General features: G+C 44.8%; 1 protein-coding gene across 1 annotated transcript in view; it reads right to left on the bottom strand.

Moving 5' to 3' along the window:
• Window positions 1–24739, bottom strand: part of LOC139378620 (transient receptor potential cation channel subfamily M member 1-like) — a 147411-nt gene that overhangs the window by 65337 nt on the left and 57335 nt on the right. The window contains exons 5-8 of the mRNA XM_071120953.1: window positions 22576–22700; window positions 22186–22357; window positions 19136–19310; window positions 18888–19011 (exon numbers count right to left, since the gene is read on the bottom strand). Coding sequence (XP_070977054.1) covers window positions 18888–19011; window positions 19136–19310; window positions 22186–22357; window positions 22576–22700 — 596 coding nt within the window. The remainder of the gene's footprint in view (window positions 1–18887; window positions 19012–19135; window positions 19311–22185; window positions 22358–22575; window positions 22701–24739) is intronic.

The raw sequence follows: 24739 nt of genomic DNA, 5'->3' as shown, positions 1-24739 counted from the left end.
AAACATTCACCACATTCTGTTCTTGATAGAGTTAAGAAAATATTTTAAAAATCAAGTAAAAACATTTCAAATACAAATAACACAATAAAATAACTATAATGAGGTTATATACAGGGGGTACCGGTACCGAGTGAATGTGCGGGGTTACAGGTTAATCGAGGTCATTTGTACATGGGGTAAAGTGGCTATGCATTGATAATAAACAGCGAGTAGCAGCAGTGTAAAAACAAAGGTGGGGGTGGCCATTTGATCAATTGTTCAGCAGTCTTGTGGCTCGGGGGTAGAAGCTGTTCAGGAGCCTTTTGGAACTAGATTTGGTGCTCCGGTACCGCTTGCCTTGCGGTAGCAGAGAGAAAAGTCTATGACTTGGGTGATGAGTTTTTAGGCACATTTTTGGGCCTTTCTCTGAGACCGCATATTAAATAGGTTCTGGATTGCAGGACACTTGGCCCCAGTGATGTACTGGGCTGTACACACTACACTACCCGTAAAGCCTTACGTTTGGATGCCGAGCAGTTGCCATACCAGGCGCTGATTCAACCTGTCAGGATGTTGTCAATGGTGCAGCTCTAGAACTTTTTGAGGATCTGGGGACACTTGCCAAATCTTTTCAGTCTCCTGAGGGGGAAAAGGCGTTGTAGTGCCCTCTTCATTACTTTCTTGGTGTGTTTGGACCATGATAGTTTGTTAGTGATGTGGACACCAAGGAACTTGAAACTGTCAACCAGCTTCACTACATCCCCGTCAATGTGAATGGGGGCGTGTTCGGCCCTCCTTTTCCTGTAGTCCACGATTATCTCCTTAGTCTTGCTCACTTTAAGGGAGAGGTTGTTGTCCTGGCACCATACTGCCAGGTCTCTGACCTCCTCCCTATAGGCTGTCTCATCGCTGTCGGTGTTCAGGCCTACCACCGTTGTGTCGTCAGCAAACTTAATGATGGTGTTGGGTCGTCCTTGGCCATGCAGTCATGGGTGAACAGGGAGTACATGAGTGGAGTAAGCATGCACCCCTGAGGGGCCCCCGTGTTGAGGATCAGCGTGGCAGATGTGTTGTTGCCTACCCTTACCACCTGGGGGCGGCCCGTCAGGAAGTCCAGGATCCAGTTGCAGAGGTGGTGTTTAGTCCCAGGGTCCTTAGCTTATTTTTATTATTTTTTTCACCTTTATTTCACCAGGTAGGCTAGTTGTGAACAAGTTCTCATTTGCAACTGCGACCTGGCCAAGATAAAGCATAGTAATTCGACACATACAACAACACATGGAATAAACAAAACACAGTCAATAATACAGTAGAACAAAAGAAAACAAAAAGTCTATATACAGTGAGTGCAAATGAGGTAAGATAAGGGAGTTAAGGCAATAAATATGCCAAGTAATTACAATATAGCAATTAAACACTGGAATGGTAGATGTGCAGAAAATGAATGTGCAAGTAGAGATACTGGGGTGCAAAGGAGCAAGATAAATCAAATAAAAAATACAGTATGGGGATGAGGTAGGTAGATAGATGGGCTGTTTACAGATGGGCTATGTACAGGTGCAGTGATCTGTGAGCTGCTCTGACAGCTGGTGCTTAAAGCTAGTGAGGGAGATATGAGTCTCCAGCTTCAGTGATTTTTGCAGTTCGGTCCAGTCATTGGCAGCAGAGAACTGAAAGGAAAGACGACCAAAGGAGGAATTGACTTTGGGGGTGACCAGTGAGAGATACCTGCTGGAGCACGTGGGTGCTGCTATGGTGACCAGTGAGTTGAGATAAGGCGGGGCATTACCTAGCAGAGACTTGTAGATGACCTGGAGCCAGTGGGTTTGGCGATGAGTATGAAGCGAGGGCCAACCAACGAGACCGTACAGTTCGCAATGGTGGGTAGTGTATGGGACTTTGGTGACAAAACGGATGGCACTGTGATAGACTGCATCCAGTTTGTTGAGTAGAGTGTTGGAGGCAATTTTATAGATGACATCACTGAAGTCGAGGATCGGTAGGATGGTCAGTTTTACGAGGGTATTTTTGGCAGCATGAGTGAAGGATGCTTTGTTGCGATATAGGAAGCCAATTCTAGATGTATTTTTGGATTGGAGATGCTTAATGTGATTCTGGAAGGAGAGTTTACAGTCTAACCAGACACCTAGGTATTTGTAGTTATCCACGTATTCTAAGTCAGAGCCGTCCAGAGTAGTGATGCTGGACAGGCGAGCAGGTGCGGGCAGTGATTGGTTGAATAGCATGCATTTAGTTTTACTTGCGTTTAAGAGCAGTTGGAGGCCACGGAAGGAGAGTTGTATGGCATTGAGGCTTGTCTGGAGGTTAGTTAACACAGTGTCATGTTTTGGATCATTGTCTTGTTGGAAGACAAATCTCCGTCCCAGTCTCAGGTCTTTTGCAGACTCCATCAGGTTTTCTTCCAGAATGGTCCTGTATTTGGCTCCATCCATCTTCCCTGTCCCTGCTGAAGAAAAGCTGGCCCAAACCATGATGCTGCCACCACCATGTTTGACAGTGGGGATGGTGTGTTCAGCTGTGTTGCTTTTACGCCAAACATAACGTTTTGCATTGTTGCCAAAAAGTTCAATTTTGGTTTCATCTGACCAGAGCACCTTCTTCCACATGTTTGGTGTGTCTCCCAGGTGGCTTGTGGCAAACCTTAAACAACACTTTTTATGGATATCTTTAAGAAATGGCTTTCTTCTTGCCACTCTTCCATAAAGGCCAGATTTGTGCAATATACGACTGATTGTTGTCCTATGGACAGAGTCTCCCACCTCAGCTGTAGATCTCTGCAGTTCATCCAGAGTGATCATGGGCCTCTTGGCTGCATCTCTGATTAGTCTTCTCCTTGTATGAGCTGAAAGTTTAGAGGGACGGCCAGGTCTTGGTAGATTTGCAGTGGTCTGATACTCCTTCCATTTCAATATTATCGCTTGCACAGTGCTCCTTGGGATGTTTAAAGCTTGGGAAATCTTTTTGTATCCAAATCCGGCTTTAAACTTCTTCACAACAGTATCTCGGACCTGCCTGGTGTGTTCCTTGTTCTTCATGATGCTCTCTGCGCTTTTAACGGACCTCTGAGACTATCACAGTGCAGGTGCATTTATACGGAGACTTGATTACACACAGGTGGATTGTATTTATCATCATTAGTCATTTAGGTCAACATTGGATCATTCAGAGATCCTCACTGAACTTCTGGAGAGAGTTTGCTGCACTGAAAGTAAAGGGGCTGAATAATTTTGCACGCCCAATTTTTCAGCTTTTGATTTGTTAAAAAAGTTTGAAATATCCAATAAATGTCGTTCCACTTCATGATTGTGTCCCACTTGTTGTTGATTCTTCACAAAAAAATACAGTTTTATATCTTTATGTTTGAAGCCTGAAATGTGGCAAACGGTCGCAAAGTTCAAGGGGGCCGAATACTTTCGCAAGGCACTGTAGCTTGTCTTTCTGCACTGACCTGATTACAGCTAGCTTGTCTCTCTGCACTGACCTGATTACAGCTAGCTCATCTCTCTGCACTGACCTGATTGCAGCTAGCTTGTCTCTCTGTACTGACCTGATTGCAGCTAGCTTGTCTCTCTGCACTGACCTGTTTGCAGCTAGCTTGTCTCTCTGCACTGACCTGATTACAGCTAGTGTTATATAAATATTCATACACATAGCTCATATAAACAAAGACATTCCGTCATAAGAACACATACACCCAGCCATAAGACTGACCCCCTCTTCCTTGTATAAACACACATCTCATCTCCCTCTACTGGCCGGTCCCAAGAGCAAAGGACTTTTGCTGTGCACCAATGGGGCCCGCTCTGGCTAGAGCAAGGCCCGCCTCCAACCCTCCGACCAGTCAAGAAGACCGAAACGACAAGACTCCACCTACTTTATTCTATGTATAAAAATGAATGTAACCGTTGTATAAGGCCTCTTTTTCACCTGGCTCCTTGCCGAGTTATGTGAACTAGGTCCGTGCACGTAAAACTGCGGGACAAGATATCTCTGACTCATTAAAACTGTCTTTTGTTACAACTGAAATCCACTCTGTCCAGCGTCCGTGATTTGGTCTCAACTCTCCAGTATTTAAACACTAACACTAGCTTGTCTTTCTGCACTGACCTGATTACAGCTAACTTGTCTCTCTGCACTGACCTGATTACAGCTAGCTCATCTCTCGGCACTGACCTGATTGCAGCTAGCTTGTCTTTCTGCACTGACCTGATTGTAGCTAGCTTGTCTCTCTGTACTGACCTGATTGCAGCTAGCTTGTCTCTCTGCACTGACCTGATTGCAGCTAGCTTGTCTCTCTGCACTGACCTGATTACAGCTAGCTTGTCTCTCCGCACTGACCTGATTACAGCTAGCTTGTCTCTCTGTACTGACCTGATTACAGCTAGCTTGTCTCTCTGCACTGACCTGATTGCAGCTAGCTTGTCTCTCTGCACTGACCTGATTGCAGCTAGCTCATCTCTCGGCACTCGGCACGACTCATTAAAACTGTCTTTTGTTACAACTGAAATCCACTCTGTCCAGCGTCCGTGATTTGGTCTCAACTCTCCAGTATTTAAACACTAACAGAACTTGGTAGCAGAGTTTGGTTATTCTTGAATTCGATCTATGATAAGTTTGAGAGGACGAGACTGATCACGGCTAAAAAATCAGACGGAAGAGTGACTTCCCCAGCCATTCATCTTGCCTCAGGAAATCTGATCGGAGCGCTCTATATAAGGTGAGCAGAGCCTGTTATATCGAAATCTGCATATTGTATAATAGCCTAAACCAAATTTTGATCAGAAAGTACTGGGCGTGAGTATGAATCGGTGCCCAAAATGTTTTACATAAGAACCTAAGACATTGATTAAAGATATCTTGTTTTGTAAAAAAAAATATATATATATATATATATATATATATATATTCTTATTAATTGGCCTATACTCAGTTATTTTAATAGGAATGTGTGAATTGTGATTGACCAATGTGTTAAATTCCTCCAGGGACCCTATTTGTTCTGAAGTTGACGTTCCATGTTGACGTTCCATGATTCTGAGACCCGGGGAAATTAAATTGAAAGAAACGCTTGTCGCGGAGTAAACCGCTAGGTTGCGATACGTAACTGGGCTATTAGGCACACGTGCTGATAGACAAAGCTACCTTAGTATCGAATGGCCGTGCAACTTTGATTGACAGCAGCCGGGCTGGAATACTGATTTTCGTTTTTTTTTCATTCCTGTTGATATTGCCTAAAGTTTAAAATTATTCTGACAATTGCTATAGAATCGCTGGAATTTACTGATATAAGTTCATAAAGGAACTTACTGAATTGTTTCTAGAAAGTATTTAAATAAGCCGCCGAGCTTAGTACAGACTTTGTTTGACAGACGTTAAAAGCTACACACTGATTTTTGGGTTTTTCTATTCTATCCATATTTCCTAAAGATATAGAATTATTCTGACAATTGCTATAGAATCGCTCAAATTTACTGATATAAGTTCATAAAGGAAGTTACTGAATTGTTTACAGAAAGTATTTAAATAATTCACTGAACAACTCTTAGTTGTCTAGAAATTCTATCTATATTTCCTACAGAGCTAGAATTACTCTGAAAATTGTTATAGAACCGCATATATTCACGGATATATTGTTCAAAAGGAAATCGCCGAATCATTTCTAGAAAATACCTAAACGAATCGCTGAACAAATTCAAATAAAATACCGGAGAAACACACACGTGGCGGGCGTCACATACTGATAACCCCCTTTGTATGCGAGGGTGGGGGTGGAAGAGATAAGCCATAGCCAGTACAGCAGTACATCCCTGGTCTCGACCAGGGACGGGCTAAGCATACAACGATAGAAATAAACACCACATAGTAAGGATTGAATATACCTAAAAAACCCATTATACTCATATTCAGACGAACTAGATAAAATGTCTGCAGCCACCACGCCCAAACTAAAATTCAATGAATATTTAGATCAGAGTATGATTGATAGAGCGGGAGGTAAAGAACAGTATGGGAAAGTGGAGAAAGTGTGGAAAGGATTACGGATAAAATGGACACAAGCAAGTTATTTTAGCGGAGGACCCCCTACAGGGGGGAAACTCCAAGATATGCAGACAGAATTAGAGGATGCAGTAGAGCATGCAAAAGCGAGTGAGGCGGAGAGAAACAAGATACACAGGTTCAAAAAAGTAGGTACGAGAGAGAGAGAGAGAGCGGAGGCGGAGCTCAAGATAGGGACATGGGCCATACAGGAGAGTAGGAGGGTGCTACCCAAAAACACACCAGACATGATGTGCGTGGCTATTGTGGCGTCGGGGGATGTTAAAGCTCCGCCTGAGAACTTGCCCACGGCTCCCCCTGTGGCCGTTTCTCCTTCACTATATCCACAATTGACAATGGAGGCAGTTCAGCCCCCGCCATACTCAAAGGGACAAAATCACCGGAGCCCGTCACACAACCCATTCCTGCCCAGGGCACCTCCCACAATACAGGCTCCAGTTCTGAGAATAGACCAAGGGGAGTTAAAAGGGGAAATTACACTGGGGATAACGGCTGGCCATATGGTATGTGAACAGTTCGAAACTGGGATTCCAGGAGAAGGAGACCTCCCCCAGGAACGGAGGCCGCAATGCTCCTCTGTGAACTCTCTCACCTCTGAAACCAGAGGACACCTACAAACAAGATTAGATTCAAACCACTTCTATCAGACGGATAGGGAGGACTGTCATCAGAACATGGATATCGAAAACGAAGAAGAAATTTACATGGTGCTCACCCCAGCTCCGATGGGAGCTCCAAACGTGACTAAGATGCAGGAGCTGCTGAAATCATCAATAGCTCGAGCTAAGGAACTCAGGGAGCTAATAGCTAACCAAGATAACAACAGAGAGGGAGCCTACCGTGTGGAAGGCATAATGAGAGGAACAGTAACCAAAGTTACCGAAACAATGGGGTCCGAAACACTCCGTCGGTCCTCCAGAATTGCTGATAGAAGAGAGCGAGAGCAGGAGATGGCAGGACAGTACCCCCTGCGACCGACACCAGGTGATGCACACACTGTGGAGTACCAGCCCTGGAAAATGACTGATTTAACAACACTGATGGGACAGATGCCTAGCCTACATGGAGGAGCATGAAACATGAAAGCACTTCTAGCAAGAGCCACCGACCACGGAACCATGGAGGCCCTCATGACAGCAGCTGACCTTGGATGGCGGGCCCCAACACTGCCCATAGACCACTTCCGTACCAGATTATGGGAAGTTCTACGGAGAGCATACCCTACAGAAAGAAACCATGCCACCTTATCCTCCTTTACAATCAACCCAGGTGAGCAACCTGCAGCATACCTGGACAGGGCTAAGACCACATGGAGATCGGTCCACGAAGAACCATTCGATCACACTGATACCACACTCAGCATGTGGAAGGAAATGGTGGTCAACGGGTGTCCTGGAGATGTTAAAACCAAACTCAGAGGAACGGTAGGGTTGATTGCACTTCCTCTGACCCAATTCAATATGCATGTGCACCACCATGTGACCCAGCACAACAAGGAAAGAGGGGGTGCTGAGAGCCAGGTGCAGTCCCTCCAGGTACAACTCCTGAAACTCCAATTGAAGGAAGCACAACAAGGAGAAAAACCTAAGAAACAGATGGTGGCGGAAGAAACGAAGGACCCGGGAACCAAAACAGACATCTCCCAAATAGTGGCCCAGACTGTCTCTCAGATGATCCAACAGCAGGCAGCCTCACTCACGGCCAATAGGGGGGCCCAACCACCCCAATACCCTCCCCCACAGCAGTATATCATGCAACAACAACAGCCACAATGGGCTCAACGAGGGCCCTTCACTGGACAACCCAGAAAGGGAAACTATCAGTGTTATAACTGCGGAATTTCCGGTCACTATGCCAGAGATTGCATGAAACCACTCTCCCCGCAGCAACAGCAATGGAGAGCAAGAGGAAGTGGGGGAAACCCACCTCTGCAACATCAGCAACCAGGACCCACACCCATGCATCAGCAACAGCCAGCATACAACCACCCAGAATCTAGCCACATGCAGCAGGATCAGCAAGATTTCAACCAACCCTCCCACTTCAACACCTGATCGCCCAGTAAGAATGATGAGGATGCCACTCCTGCCGATGACCACACTGTCTGAAGCCCAAGAAGTGTACTAGCTAAAATGCCTATCCACAGGGCCTGCCACCCCTCACATCCAGTTTAAGTTCAACCAACTGAAAGCTCAAATCTACACTCTGCACCCATATAAGACTCCCCAAGCTGAGATCCATTGCACACTCAATGCAACAGAAACTGATGACTGCCTCTACACTGCAGACTGGGACGAAGACATGATGCACCTGACCCCACCTATCAGGTGTTGTACCATTGGGTGTGGCCCAGAGGGGGTGGCAGCACCGGTCATCCTACGATCAAGGAACCTCCATGCACCCCTGGCCTGGACGGCTGAAGCATCAACAGCCATAGCACTCCTGAAAACAGATCTATCAGCGGCGGCAGCTCTGACTGCACCTGACTACAAGAACAAGTTCCATTTGGATGTTTCTGAAAGGGAAGGATTCACCTCATCCGTCCTATTCCAGAAACAAGAGGGGGAGAGAAGGGTCTTGATGTACTACTCTTCAAACTTGACCACATTGAGGTAGGACAGTCAACATGCTCCAGATACGTTGCTGCAGTAGCAAAAGCTATTGAAAAAACAGCTCACCTCGTGATGTCACCCTTCTATCAGCCATCATCCCTCAACCAGCATCGGCCAAATTAGCTGAAATCATCGGATTGACGCAGGTCCTCATCAGAGGAAAAGGAAAGACTGAATATCTATACAGACTCAGCCCATGCCCATGAAGCAGGCCACACTGATGGACCCAGAACTTTTATGAGAAACACATGGCCCCACACACGAAGGCAAACTAAGGACCCTCCAAAAAGGCCTCGCACATCTGGTGGCACCCTCACATAAAAAATATGACTGACTTATTTTATGACGATGATTTATTTTGTGACGAATGCAATGTTTGTGACAGACACAACCCAAAGAAACCATATCGAACACCAATGGGCTCATACTTAATACCTAATGCATGTTTTCAGGATATTAGTATAGACTACACCGACATGGGCCCCGACAATTTATCTAAAGGCAAACGCTATCTCCTAGTTATAGTAGATAGGTTCTCCAAATGGGTAGAGGCAATACTAACAAAAGGGGAGGATGCTAGGTCAGTCTTTGAGTGGCTACAAACCAAACTAATACCCAGGTATGGCATCCCAAGACAAATCAAATTTGACAAATGGCTCACATTTAACAAACACCTGAGACAGGTTGAAGAAAGATTTGGCATAACCCACAGATTTGGATCTGTGTACAGGCCCCAATCCCAAAATCTGGTGGAACGTCAAACCAAAAGCAAAAGCTAAGATAGCTAAAGTATGTGCCTCATGGGATAATGACTGGTAGAGTCATGCATGGTCCACCAAGGGAGGGAGGTCATATGCCCGCCCTTGATGTACAACAAATTGTAATGTCTAATTATGTGAAAAAACTGACGGTTCTCTCTGCAGCACTCTCTACCCAGGTTCACAAGGTCCAGGAGGGGGAGCTGCCGGGGGACACGCCACTACTGAAGGTAAAGGTTGGTGACTGGGTGAGGGTTATAGTCCACAAGAGAAAGTGGCTGGAACCCAGGTGGACTGGACCGTACAAAGTGAAGGAGGTTACTTCACACTCAGTCCAGGTCAAAGGTAAATCAGGCGCACCTTGGCACCACCTTACACATTGCACCCCAGCCCCAATTCCTTCTAGAACACTGACTGAAGTCAGAGCTGATTTGAGCGGCCTAAATTCGATTCCAAATGAAGACACTCCTTCCTCAGGTGATGCGGCATCAAACTCCGCCTCCCCTGAGAAGGGAACCTCGCCCAGTTAGAGGGACATTTCTCCCTCTCTGGGTGAGGCTGGGGATAACTGGTCCCTTATTTGTGATATTCCTACTGATATTTGGAGTAACCCTAGGACTTTCACATGGTTAATTGAACAACTATTTCACCCTGCCACATCACGTACACCAACCCCTACACATTTCCCTAACTCTTTTCCTGATATCACTCCCTCCAATCACTCTCGTCCCAAACGTAGCACTACACCTACAGACCCACCATACACACCAGACAAGGTTAGAAGCACCACGAATGCAACCACCACCATTGCACTATAGTTTTCACGTCTAATAGATGTGAAGAGGGGGATTTGTTATATAAATATTCATACACATAGCTCATATAAACAAAGACATTCCGTCGTAAGAACACATACACCCAGCCATAAGACTGACCCCCTCTTCCTTGTATAAACATCTCATCTCCCTCTACTGGCCGGTCCCAAGAGCAAAGGACTTTTGCTGTGCACCAATGGGGCCCGCTCTGGCTAGAGCAAGGCCCGCCTCCAACCCTCCAACCAGTCAAGAAGACCGAAACAACAAGACTCCACCTACTTTATTCTATGTATAAAAATGAATGTAACCGTTGTATAAGGCCTCTTTTTCACCTGGCTCCTTGCCGAGTTATGTGAACTAGGTCCGTGCACGTAAAACTGCGGGACAAGATATCTCTGACTCATTAAAACTGTCTTTTGTTACAACTGAAATCCACTCTGTCCAGCGTCCGTGATTTGGTCTCAACTCTCCAGTATTTAAACACTAACACTAGCTTGTCTTTCTGCACTGACCTGATTACAGCTAACTTGTCTCTCTGCACTGACCTGATTACAGCTAGCTCATCTCTCGGCACTGACCTGATTGCAGCTAGCTTGTCTTTCTGTACTGACCTGATTGCAGCTAGCTTGTCTCTCTGCACTGACCTGATTGCAGCTAGCTTGTCTCTCTGCACTGACCTGATTACAGCTAGCTTGTCTCTCCGCACTGACCTGATTACAGCTAGCTTGTCTCTCTGCACTGACCTGATTGCAGCTAGCTTGTCTCTCTGCACTGACCTGATTACAGCTAGCTTGTCTCTCCGCACTGACCTGATTACAGCTAGCTTGTCTCTCTGTACTGACCTGATTACAGCTAGCTTGTCTCTCTGCACTGACCTGATTGCAGCTAGCTTGTCTCTCTGCACTGACCTGATTGCAGCTAGCTCATCTCTCGGCACTGACCTGATTGCAGCTAGCTTGTCTCTCTGCACTGACCTGATTGCAGCTAGCTTGACTCTCTGCACTGACCTGATTACAGCTAGATTGTCTATCTGCACTGACCTGATTACAGCTAGCTTGTCTCTCCGCACTGACCTGATTACAGCTAGCTTGTCTCTCTGTACTGACCTGATTACAGCTAGCTTGTCTCTCTCTCTGCACTGACCTGATTACAGCTAGCTTGTCTCTCTGCAATGACCTGATTGCAGCTAGCTTGTCTCTCTGCACTGACCTGATTACAGCTAGATTGTCTCTCTGCACTGACCTGATTACAGCTAGCTTGTCTCTCCGCACTGACCTGATTACAGCTAGCTTGTCTCTCCGCACTGACCTGATTACAGCTAGCTTGTCTCTCTGTACTGACCTGATTACAGCTAGCTTGTCTCTCTCTCTGCACTGACCTGATTACAGCTAGCTTGTCTCTCTGCACTGACCTGATTGCAGCTAGCTTGTCTCTCTGCACTGACCTGATTGCAGCTAGCTTGTCTCTCTGCACTGACCTGATTATAACTAGCTTGTCTCTCTGCACTGACCTGATTACAGCTAGCTTGTCTCTCTGTACTGACCTGATTGCAGCTAGCTTGTCTCTCTGCACTGAACTGATTACAGCTAGCTATTCTCTCTGCACTGATCTGTTTACTGCTAGCTTGTCTTTCTGCACTGACCTGATTACAGCTAGCTTGTCTCTCTGCACTGACCTGATTACAGCTAGCTTGTCTCTCTGCACTGACCTGATTACAGCTAGCTTGTCTCTCTGCACTGACCTGATTACAGCTAGCTTGTCTCTCTGCACTGACCTGATTACAGCTAGCTTGTCTCTCTGCACTGACCTGATTACAGCTAGCTTGTCTCTCTGCACTGACCTGATTACAGCTAGCGTGTCTCTCTGCACTGACCTGATTGCAGCTAGCTTGTCTCTCTGTACTGACCTGATTGCAGCTAGCTTGTCTCTCTGCACTGACCTGATTGCAGCTAGCTTGTCTCTCTGCACTGACCTGATTACAGCTAGCTTGTCTCTCTGCACTGACCTGATTGCAGCTAGCTTGTCTCTCTGCACTGACCTGATTACAGCTAGCTTGTCTCTCTGCACTGACCTGATTACAGCTAGCTTGTCTCTCTGTACTGACCTGATTGCAGCTAGCTTGTCTCTCTGCACTGACCTGATTACAGCTAGCTTGTCTCTCTGCACTGATCTGATTACAGCTAGCTTGTCTTTCTGCACTGACCTGATTACAGCTAGCTTGTCTCTCTGCACTGACCTGATTACAGCTAGCGTGTCTCTCTGCACTGACCTGATTGCAGCTAGCTTGTCTCTCTGCCGCCAAACTGGTCTGGTGTCTTTATCATCGAAGCGGATAATCCTGGAAATAATGTGGAGGTTTTCCAAGACATTGTTATGCAGAAAGGTTCTTTGCCAGTTTTTGCATTCCACAAGGATTATGTGGATTCCCCATTGGACCTGAAACACCAGCAATGATAAGAACCCTGAAGTATGCATGCAAATGAGTTTGGTCCATCTCTCTCCATAAACACGCCTTCCCTCCAAATGAGTCCAGTCCAGAATGATTTTCTGGATGGTGTCTGGGATCAACAGTTCAAAAGAAGCCTATGTTCTGCACATGAGTAACCGCCATCTGTGTCAGCCCTGGTTGCATTCTTTTCACATTGGTAGCCATGCGGTGTGGTTCATTCCTTGGGAAAGAAGACCATTCAATTTCAAAATATTTTGACATACATATTTCTCCTCCTGCAGGCTGCTGATGAGTTATTATTATTTCTAAGTGCTCTGAGCAGAGATTATTTTTGCCTTACTGATTGATTGTGGTAAGGAGCCACACACGCAAAGCTATTCATTAGTTTTGTCCCTCCCCCAATGTGCATCTGGCTGGTGTAGTGTGTGTAGAACATACTTTTTTACAATGTATTGAAATAATGTAATGTAATAACATTGTGCAGGTTCCTCAGGGCATTGTGTAGTTTCACACACTACAAAGGGTAAAGAGTGCGAGAAAAGCGGGAGACAGGCATGTTCTTGGTGCTGTGTTGAAACAGCAGGCCCAGGAAGGAGAGGAAGACAGAGTGAGGGCACACATTAAACCTTTTTGTTTCATTTTTACTTGTTTTCACCTAATCACTCAATTTCCACACTTGTATTACCCCGGTCACCACATATGTAATATAAATGTGTAGGGGGGTGCACAGTGTTATTTGACATGTTCTTCACAGAAAATGAGCCAAGGCCAATAAATTATTCATTGTATCATTTTTATTTTAGTAAACTTTTAAAATGGATCCCACAGACCCGAACTCCACACAAGGGTTAAAGTTCTTGCTCACATCGGCTACGGAGAGTGTGATCACACAGTCATCCGGAACAGCTGGTGCTCTCATGCATGGTTCAGTGATGCTTACCTCGAAGCAATCATAAAAGGCATTTAGCCCATCTGGTAGGCTCGCGTCACTGTGCAGCTCGGAGCTGGGTTTCCCTTGCAAGTCCGTAATAGTTTGCAAGCCCTGCCACATCCTGCGAGTGTCAGAGCTGGTGTTGTAGGATTCAATCTTAGTCCTGTATTGATGCTTTGCCTGTTTGATGGTTCGTCTGAGGGCATAGCGGGATTTCTTACAAGCGTCTGGATTAGTGTCCTGCTCCTTGAAAGAGGCAGCTCTAGTCTTTAACTTGGTGCGGACGTTGCCTGTAATGCATGGCTTCTGGTTGGGATATGTACGCGCGGTCACTGTGGGTATGTCGTCGCTGTACTCATTGATGAAGCCGGTGACTGAGGTGGTGTACTCCTCAATGCCATTAGATGAATACCGGAACATATTCCAGTCTGTGCTAGCAAGACAGTCCTATAGCGTAGCATCCGCGTTATCTGACCACTTCCATATTGAGCAAGTCACTGGTACTTCCTACTTTAGTTTTTGCTTGTAAGCAGGAATCAGGAGGATATAATTATGGTCAGATGTGTCATATGGAGGGCGGGGGAGAGATTTGGATGCGTCTGTGTGTGGAGTAAACGTGGTCCTCAGTTTGCACATGTGCCATGCTGGTAGAAATGAGGTAAAACGTATTTAAGTTTGCCTGCATTAAAGTCCCTGGCCACTAGGAGCGCCGCTTCTGGATGAGCATTGACTGCGGTCTTGGTGCCAGCGTCGGTAAGTGGTGGTAGATAGACTGGTACAAAAAATATTGATGAAAACTCTCTTGATAGATGGTGTGGTCTACATCTTGTCATGAAGTACTCTATCTCAGGTTGGCAATACTTCAAGTGCTCAGGCTCTCAGTTTAAGGTTCAGGTCAAAAAACAACATCCAGGTCAGATACTGTATGTGAAAGTCTGATCATGTGAGTGAATAAATAAATGAGTGAATATTATATACGTTTTTCTTCATGATATTTGCTTATATGGAGACTAAGGGCTCTATTAATTTTGTTTCCCTGAAGTGTTACAGACTTCACAATTGAAATGTAAAGATCATTTAAGATTAAGCCGACATGTGCGACGTTTACTGTGAATGCAGTCTCTGCTAATGTGGGATAATTGCCTTTAAATGTCAGTTAAAAAAATCATAGCAGGGACTGTTGGTCTTAACATGGTCAGCTTAAATAAGTCTGATATGAGAGGGCTGGAAAGTCTGCTGTGTCGGTCAAGGGAATTAAGGTATATTACTCCAAGGATCCAGACATTGGTGATAGTGATATCACATCACTGTCTTTGTGAGACAGCTCTGCACTCTGGGGATGGACCGGGACAGGCTTGGGTATATTAGCATGAGCTGAGGAACCTCTGGGTGGATTAAGGAGATGGATCCTCTTTTCTATCTGTCTGGCTCAGTATGTAATATACTGTAGGTCAGGACTGCTCAGAGCAGGGCTGTCCAGGTTATTGCTACTGTGGTTGGATGGGCTGAGGCCTGGCTGTTGGCAGACCAGGTGGTCCTGTGCTCTGATCTGTCCAGTCCAGATGTATGAAGGGAGGAGTGAGTCTCAGATGGATTATCTTCCCTGAGTTTTAAACCACTAATCACATCACTTAGTACCACTAAGGATCTGCTGCAGGTGCATAAATGGTGCCGCTGCACTGCCCTATCAGGCTGTCCAAGTCCACTGACTTATCAACCTTTCAGGCTGCTTGCAGTTGACCTATCAGCCTATCAGACTGCTCCATACTGATCGATCAGTACTCTGCTGACTGTGAAGGCACTTAGGCTGATGGATTGTCAGTACTTTATACTGATTACATCAATAATTCCCCAGGGCAGCTGTCTAGGCTCTTTCCTTTTTTCAATCTTTACTAATGGTATGCAGATGACTCAACACTATACACGTCAGCTACTACAGTGAGTGAAATTACTGCAACACTTAACAGCTGCAGTTAGTTTCAGAGTGGTTGGCAAGGAATAGGGGTGGCAGGTAGCCTAGTGGTTAGAGCGTTGGACAATTTTTTAAATTAAAAATATATATATATATTTATCCGTTATTTTACCAGGTAAGTTGACTGAGAACACGTTCTCATTTACAGATGATAGTGATAGTAACTGAAAGGTTGCTAGATCGAACCCCCAAGCTGACAAGATAAAAATATGTAATTCTGCCCCTGAACAAGGCAGTTAACACACTGTTCCTAGGCTGTCATTGTAAATAAGATTTTTTTCTTAAGTCTTGTCTAGTTAAATAAAGGTTAAATAAAGAGTTTGTCCTAAATATTTCTACAACTAAAAGCATTGTATTTGGGACAAATCATTCACTAAACCCTAAACCTCAACTAAACAGTGTATTGAATAATGTGGAGCAAGCGGAGGTGACTAAATTGCTTGGAGTAACTCTGGATGGTCAAAACATATTGATACAACAGTAGGTAAGATGGGGAGAAGTCTGTCCATAATAAAGCGCTGCTCTCTTCTTAACAGCACTATTAACAAGGCAGGTCATACAGACCCTAATTTTGTTGCACCTGGACTACTGTTCAATCATGTGGTCAGGTGCCACAAAAAAAGGCCTTAGGAAAATTGTAGTTGGCTCAGCACAGGGCAGCAAGGCTGGCCCTTGGATGTACACAGAGTGCTGAAATTAATAATATGCATTTAATCTATCACGTCTCAAAATGGAGGAGAGACTGACTTCATCACTACTTGTTTTTGTAAGAAGTGTTGACATGCTGAATGCAGCGAGGTGTCTGTTTGAACTACTAGCACACAGCTCAGACACCCATGCATACCCCACAAGACATGCTACCAGAGGTCTGTTTGAACTACTAGCACACAGATCAGACACCCATGCATACCCCACAAGACATGCTACCAGAGGTCTGTTCACAATCACCAGAACAGACTATGGGAGGCGCACAGTACTACATAGAGCTATGACTACATGGAACTCTATTCCAGGTAACTGATGCAAGCAGTAGTATCAGATTTTAAAAAATACCTTATTTTATTTATTTTAACTTTTTTAACTAGGCAAGTCAGTTAAGAAGAAATTATTATTTACGATGACGGCCTAGGAACAGTGGGTTAACTGCCTCTTCAGGGCAGAACGACAGATTTGTGTGCAAAGCTGTCATAAAGGCAAAGTGTGGCTACTTTGAAGAATCTAAAATATAACATTTTAATTTGTTTAACACTTTTTTGGTTACTACATAATTCCGTATGTGTTTTACCATAGTTTGTATGTCTTCACTATTATTTTACAATGTAGAAAATAGTAAAAATAAGAAAAAGCCTTGAATGAGTAGGTGTGTCCAAACATTTGACTGGGACTGCACATTGCTGGGTGGCAGGGTGGCAGGGTAGCCTAGTGCTAAGAGTGTTGGACTGGTAACCGAAAGGTTGCAAGTTCAAATCCCTGAGCTGACAAGGTATAAATCTGTCGTTCTGCCCCTGATCAGTGTTAGGCTGTCATTGAAATTAAACATTTGTTCTTAACTGACTTGCCTAGTAAAATAATTGTTGTATGGTGGTATTATACATGTTATATTGTAGTGGTGTAATGATGTTTTGTCTTGTTTTATATGTAATGTAAGTGCCTTAATGTGTTTGAACCCTAGGAAGAGTAGATGCTGCCTTGGCATTGACTAATGGTGATCCCTAATAAATACAAATACAAAATACATGGAATTAAAAAGATCTACAGTGTAGATTAGAACCTTTCCACTCTAGTCGCGGGTTGTAAGCTCTACATTACTGGTGGTGATGAGATATGATTCACTCAGGGCTGGGAGATAAATCCTTACATTACTGGTGGTGATGAGATATGAATCACTCAGGGCTGGGAGATAAATCCTTATATTACTGGTGGTGATGAGATATGAATCACTCAGGGCTGGGAGGTAGAGCTGTATGAGTGATACACACAGGCCTGATTACATGATGAAAAACACGTGACGTAATGACCAACCTGTTACTGCAACAGACAGATATGGGAGAGTTGTAGGGAACATGTTTATTCATAATACCAATGGAGGAAGTCCACAGATGAGGGAATGAATGGGTGAACAAATTTTTCAACAGTACAATAGGTCCAACGCACCCATTTTATCTCAATTTCAAATCATTTCTGGGTAGCAATTAAGAACCTTTCTGTAATTGTTATCAATTAAAATGGTAAAAAATAAACAACAATATCTTCTTAGCAATGAGCAATTTCTCAAGCAAGAATTTGTCTAGAACTGTCTGCAAGTGGTCTGAGTGAGGATGGGGTCATCTGAAAACTACATAGAGAGATTTGCAACTTTCTTTTTCATTTGTCTATTAACTCATTTATCACCTGGTGATGTTACCAGTTATGCCAAAACCACATCCCACCAAAACATGCAGACATTTCTTTATCATAATATTCACAATTTCACAGTATTATTTCAACCTTATAGTGTGGAAATATATATATCAAACAAAGGTACCATAGCAGCACCCACTCGTAGCACGCACTCCAGCAGGTATATCTCACCGGTCACCCCCAAAGCCAATTCTTCCTTTGGCCGCTTCTCCATCCAGTTCTCTGCTGCCAATGACTGGAACGAACTGCAAACATCTCTGATGCTGGAGATTCCCATCTCCCTCACTAGCTTTAAGCACCAGCTGTCAGAGCAGCTCACAGATCACTGGAAATGTATATATCTCATCTGTAAATAGCCTATCCAATCTACCTCATCCCCATACTGTATTTATTTATCTTGCTCCTTTGCACCCCAGTATCTCTACTTGCACATTCATCTTCTGCACACGCTACCATTCCAGTGTTTAATTGCTATATTGTAATGACTTCACCACCATGGCCTATTTATTGCCTTACCTCTCTTATCTTACCTCATTTGCAGATGCTGTTTAAAGATTTTTCTACTGTATAATTGACTGTATGTTTGTTTTATTCCATGTGTAACTCTGTGTTGTTGTATGTGTCGAACTGCTTTGCTTTATCTTGGCCAGGTCGCAGTTGTAAATGAGAACTTGTTCTCAACTAGCCTACCTGGTTAAATAAAGGTGAAATAAAAAAGATAAACCACGTTTTTGACAGCAACTGGGCCTTTAAAGTAAATATTTTAAGTACATTGAGTTCAATGATGTATATTTGTTATGTAATCCAATGTAATTAGTTATATACATGTATTTTATGTCATTGAATTTAATTAGCTAAAAAGTAGATCCTATTTGAGTTATTCCTCTACTCACCAGCTCCTTCTTCTTCATGCACTCCATGACCATGAGCAGGATCTGCTGTGATTGGCTCTTACTATAGTTGAAGGTCTTCTGTATGGTCACCAGTAGCTGGTCCCTCACGTCGTCAGTTATCAGACTTTAGAAGGAGGGAGTGATTTAGTAGTAGTACAGGACAAAGAAGAATGAGAACAAGAAGAAGAAATTAAGAATTGATTGAAGAAGAAAGACTAGAAGCAGTAGATAGACAGGTCTATCCTCACCCTCCCTCCTCGCAGTATTTGTGAGCGAAGGACATGATGTCCGATGCCCTCCCGCTGCCATCACAGACCACCACGGGGACGGGAGGTTCCTCCTTCAGACTCTCCAGGGTGATGGAGATGACATTAGGACCTCCCTCTACTATCAGACACACCAACGGGACCCCCTGGCCAAGGCCTGCAACACACAGTAACACACACAAAATGAAATGAAATGAATTATCACAGTGAAATATTATAATGTTTGTTAATGTGCCAATTATTTGCATAGGGGATGGTTTACCAACTGGCGATTTCATACAAAAATAAAATGTCATTCAAAAACGTAATTCATACAACACAAGAATGGATATTGGCATCCCGGCAACATAACTACAGGATGGCCATCTTGGTCAGAGAATGGTTCATTTGATCATCTCTTTGAGGTTTGGCCAGACCATCAGTGTTGGGGGGGTTGAAGTCAGAGGTGAAAGCTGAGCATCCCTTTGCTGTCCCTGCCTTATCACAATCTCCAGGCATAGGATGACAAAGGGAAACCCACAGGTCACAGAGAATAACACGCTCCAGGACTCCACATTGGGGAAGAATGGTGGCGGAGGGGAGGGCTGCCGTTCTACGGGCTCCTAACCAACTGTACTATTTTGTGTGTTTTTTCACATTGTTTGTAACTTATTTTGTACATGTTGCAGCAATCGTCTCTTATGACCAAAAAGAGCTTCTGGATATCACAACAGTGATTACTCACCTCGAACTGGACGAAGATTTTTTCTTGGCTGAATGACGAAACAGATAATATACAGTTGGCTTGGTTTTCCATGCATAGGCAGGACAGAACAGTTACGTCTGGTAGACGAGGGGTGGGGGAGTGTGTCTATTTGTCAGTAATAGCTGGTGCGTGATGTCTAATACTAAAGAGATCTCCAGGTATTAATCACCTGAGGTATCTCATGAGTAACTGTAGACCACACTATCTACCAAGAGAGTTTTCATGTACAGTGCCTTGCGAAAGTATTCGGCCCCCTTGAACTTTGCGACCTTTTGCCACATTTCAGGCTTCAAACATAAAGATATAAAACTGTATTTTTTTGTGAAGAATCAACAACAAGTTGGACACAATCATGAAGTGGAACGACATTTATTGGATATTTCAAACTTTTTTAACAAATCAGAAACTGAAAAATTGGGCGTGCAAAATTATTCAGCCCCTTTACTTTCAGTGCAGCAAACTCTCTCCAGAAGTTCAGTGAGGATCTCTGAATGATCCAATGTTGACCTAAATGACTAATGATGATAAATACAATCCACCTGTGTGTAATCAAGTCTCCGTATAAATGCACCTGCACTGTGATAGTCTCAGAGGTCCGTTAAAAGCGCAGAGAGCATCATGAAGAACAAGGAACACACCAGGCAGGTCCGAGATACTGTTGTGAAGAAGTTTAAAGCCGGATTTGGATACAAAAAGATTTCCCAAGCTTTAAACATCCCAAGGAGCACTGTGCAAGCGATAATATTGAAATGGAAGTATCAGACCACTGCAAATCTACCAAGACCTGGCCGTCCCTCTAAACTTTCAGCTCATACAAGGAGAAGACTGATCAGAGATGCAGCCAAGAGGCCCATGATCACTCTGGATGAACTGCAGAGATCTACAGCTGAGGTGGGAGACTCTGTCCATAGGACAACAATCAGTCGTATATTGCACAAATCTGGCCTTTATGGAAGAGTGGCAAGAAGAAAGCCATTTCTTAAAGATATCCATAAAAAGAGTTGTTTAAAGTTTGCCACAAGCCACCTGGGAGACACACCAAACATGTGGAAGAAGGTGCTCTGGTCAGATGAAACCAAAATTGAACTTTTTGGCAACAATGCAAAACGTTATGTTTGGCGTAAAAGCAACACAGCTCATCACCCTGAACACACCATCCCCACTGTCAAACATGGTGGTGGCAGCATCATGGTTTGGGCCTGCTTTTCTTCAGCAGGGACAGGGAAGATGGTTAAAATTGATGGGAAGATGGATGGAGCCAAATACAGGACCATTCTGGAAGAAAACCTGGTCTTTGTGGGCCATACTCAGCCTTGTCTCAGGATGGTAAGTTGGTGGTTGAAGATATCCCTCTAGTTGTGTGGGGGCTGTGCTTTGGCAAAGTGGGTGGGGTTATATCCTTCCTGTTTGGCCCTGTCCGGGGGTGTCCTCGGATGGGACCACAGTGTCTCCTGACACCTCCTGTCTCAGCCTCCAATATTTATGCTGCAGTAGTTTATGTGTCGGGGGGTAGGGTCAGTTTGTTATATCTGGAGTACTTCTCCTGTCCTATTCGGTGTCCTGTGTGAATCTAAGTGTGCGTTCTCTAATTCTCTCCTTCTCTCTTTCTTTCTCTCTCTCGGAGGACCTGAGCCCTAGGACCATGCCCCAGGACTACCTGACATGATGACTCCTTGCTGTCCCCAGTCCACCTGGCCGTGCTGCTGCTCCAGTTTCAACTGTTCTGCCTTATTATTATTCGACCATGCTGGTCATTTATGAACATTTGAACATCTTGGCCATGTTCTGTTATAATCTCCACCCGGCACATCCAGAAGAGGACTGGCCATCCCACATATGCTCTCTCTAATTCTCTCTTTCTTTCTCTCTCTCGGAGGACCTGAGCCCTAGGACCATGCCCCAGGAATACCTGACATGATGACTCCTTGCTGTCCCCAGTCCACCTGACCGTGCTGCTGCTCCAGTTTCAACTGTTCTGCCTTATTATTATTCGACCATGCTGGTCATTTATGAACATTTGAACATCTTGGCCATGTTCTGTTATAATCTCCACCCGGCACAGCCAGAAGAGGACTGGCCACCACACATAGCCTGGTTCCTCTCTAGATTTCTTCCTAGGTTTTGGCCTTTCTAGGGAGTTTTTCCTAGCCACCGTGCTTCTACACCTGCATTGCTTGCTGTTTGGGGTTTTAGGCTGGGTTTCTGTACAGCACTTTGAGATATCAGCTGATGTACGAAGGGCTATATAAACACATTTGATTTGATTTGATTTGTATGGTTGACTTACGTGTGTTGATCTTCTGCAGTGAGATGTGTTTTTCCAGCTGGCGGCGTAGCTTCACCTCCGCTCCGTACTTCCCTGTAGTGCCGTTGTCGGCCAGGATGAAGTGGGAGTGGCTGTTGTTCAGGACAGACAGCTTGGAGAGCGGGTTGGACATGGTCTGGTATGGCCGTGTTACCTGGTGAGAAGGAAGAAGAAATACAATATCACTGACTGAGGAACACATACCAAAAACAGCACACTGGAAAACACTTTCTCTCGTGATATAGGCCTGGGTATGCTTTACAACAGATAACTGGTGCTTGGAGTAATGGAGTGAATGGTCACAGGTGTGAATGATTCATGGCTGATTGTGGTGCTAAGAGGGGGACTGAGCAACTGGCTTGTAACACTTACATCTCTACCGATGAGGTCCTCCTTGTTCTCTATGATGCCCCAGGGAGCGATACCGATGGCACATACCTTCCCTCTGGACTTAGAGGAGTGGTCCTTCAGGGCATCCCCCACGTGACGAATCACACCTATAGGACAGAAGAAGAACAACAATTAAGAACCAGGGGACATAACCAGAAGGATGAACCAGAATGAGGAAGCAGAATGATGAACCCAAATGAGGAAGCAGAATGATGAACCTGAATGAGGAAGCAGAAGGATGACCAAGAGTGAGGAAGCAGAAGGATGAACCCGAATGAGGAAGCAGAAGGATGAACCTGAATGAGGAAGCAGAAGGATGAACCTGAATGAGGAAGCAGAAGGATGAACCAAAAGGAGGAACCAGGAGGATGCACCAGGGTATGGAACCAGAATGAGGAACCAGAAGGATGAACCAGAAGGATGAACCAGAAGGATGAACCCTGGGATGGAACCAGAATAAGGAACCAGAAGGATGAACCAGAATGTTGAAACCTGGGATGGAACCAGGATGAGGAACCAGAAGGATGAACCAGAATGTTGAAACCTGGGATGGGAACCAGAATGAGGAACCAGAAGGATGAACCAGGCGGGGGAACCAGATGGATGAACCAGAAGGATTAACCATAATTAGGAACTAGATGGATGAACCAGAAAGACAAACCAGGGGATGGAACAAGGTGGATGAACCAGAAGGAAGCTAGGTAACTTATATGAGACAATGGACTTAGAGGAATGGTCCTTCAGGACATCCCTCATCTGACGGATCACACCCATAGGCCATAAGAAGAAGAATGAAGAACCAGGGGATATAACCAGAATGAGGAACCAGAAGAATGAAACAGAAGGAGGACCTGAGCCCTAGGACCATGAACCAGGACTACCTGACATGATGACTCCTTGCTGTCCCCAGTCCACCTGGCCGTGCTGCTGCTCCAGTTTCAACTGTTCTGCCTCATTATTATTGGACCATGCTGGTCATTTATGAACATTTGAACATCTTGGCCATGTTCTGTTATAATCTCCACCCGGCACAGCCAGAAGAGGACTGGCCACCCCACATAGCCTGGTTCCTCTCTAGGTTTCCTCCTAGGTTTTGGCCTTTCTAGGGAGTTTTTCCTAGCCACCGTGCTTCTACACCTGCATTGCTTGCTGTTTGGGGTTTTAGGCTGGGTTTCTGTACAGCACTTTGAGATTTCAGCTGATGTACGAAGGGCTATATAAATACATTTGATTTGATTTGATTTGATGAACAAGGATGAACCAAAACTGAGAAATTGGTGAGGGCGGTGACCAAGAACCTGATGGTCATTCTGACAGAGCTCTACAGTTCCTCTCTGGAGATGGGAGAACGTTCCAGAAGGACAACCATCTCTGCAGCACTCCACCAACCAGGCCTTTATGGTAGAGTGGCCAGACGGAAGCCACTGCTCAGTAAAAGGCACATGACAGCCTGCTTGGAGTTTGCCAAAAGGCACCTAAACACTAAGACCATGAGAAACAAGATTGTCTGGCCTGATGAAACCACAATTGAACTCTTTGTCCTGAATGTCAAACGTAATGTCTGGAGTAAACCTGACACCATCCCTACGGTGAAACATGGTGGTGGCAGCATCATGCTGTGGGGATGTTTTCAGGGGTAGGGACTGGGAGACTAGTCAGGATCAAGCAAATATGAATGAAGCAAAGTTCAGAGAGATCCTTGATGAAAACCTGCTCCAGAGCGCTCAGGACCTCAGACTGGGTCGAAGGTTCACTTTACAGTGAACAGGACAACAACCCTAAGCACACAGCCAATACATCGGAGGAATCACTTCAGGATAGGTCTCTCTATGTCCTTGAGTGGCCCAGTCAGAGCCCGGACTTGAACACGATCAACATCTCTGGAGAGACCTGAAAAAGGCTGTGCAGCAAGGCTCCCCATCCAACCTGACAGAGCTTGAGAAGATCCTCAGAGGAGAATGGGAGAAACTCCACATATACAGTTGTGCCAAACTTGTAGTGTCGTATCCAAGAAGACACGAGGCTGTAATCACTGACAAAGATGCTTCAACAAAGTACTGAGTAAAGGGTCTGAATATTCATGTAAATGTGATATTTCAGATTTGGTATTTTTTATGAATTAGCAAACATTTCTAAAAACCTGTTT

Source organism: Oncorhynchus clarkii, chromosome 2 (genome assembly GCF_045791955.1).
Source record: "Oncorhynchus clarkii lewisi isolate Uvic-CL-2024 chromosome 2, UVic_Ocla_1.0, whole genome shotgun sequence".
In the NCBI taxonomy this organism is placed as follows: domain Eukaryota; kingdom Metazoa; phylum Chordata; class Actinopteri; order Salmoniformes; family Salmonidae; genus Oncorhynchus; species Oncorhynchus clarkii.
The sequence above is the reverse complement of the archived record's forward strand: the minus strand, read 5'-3'. Positions and strand labels throughout refer to the sequence as shown.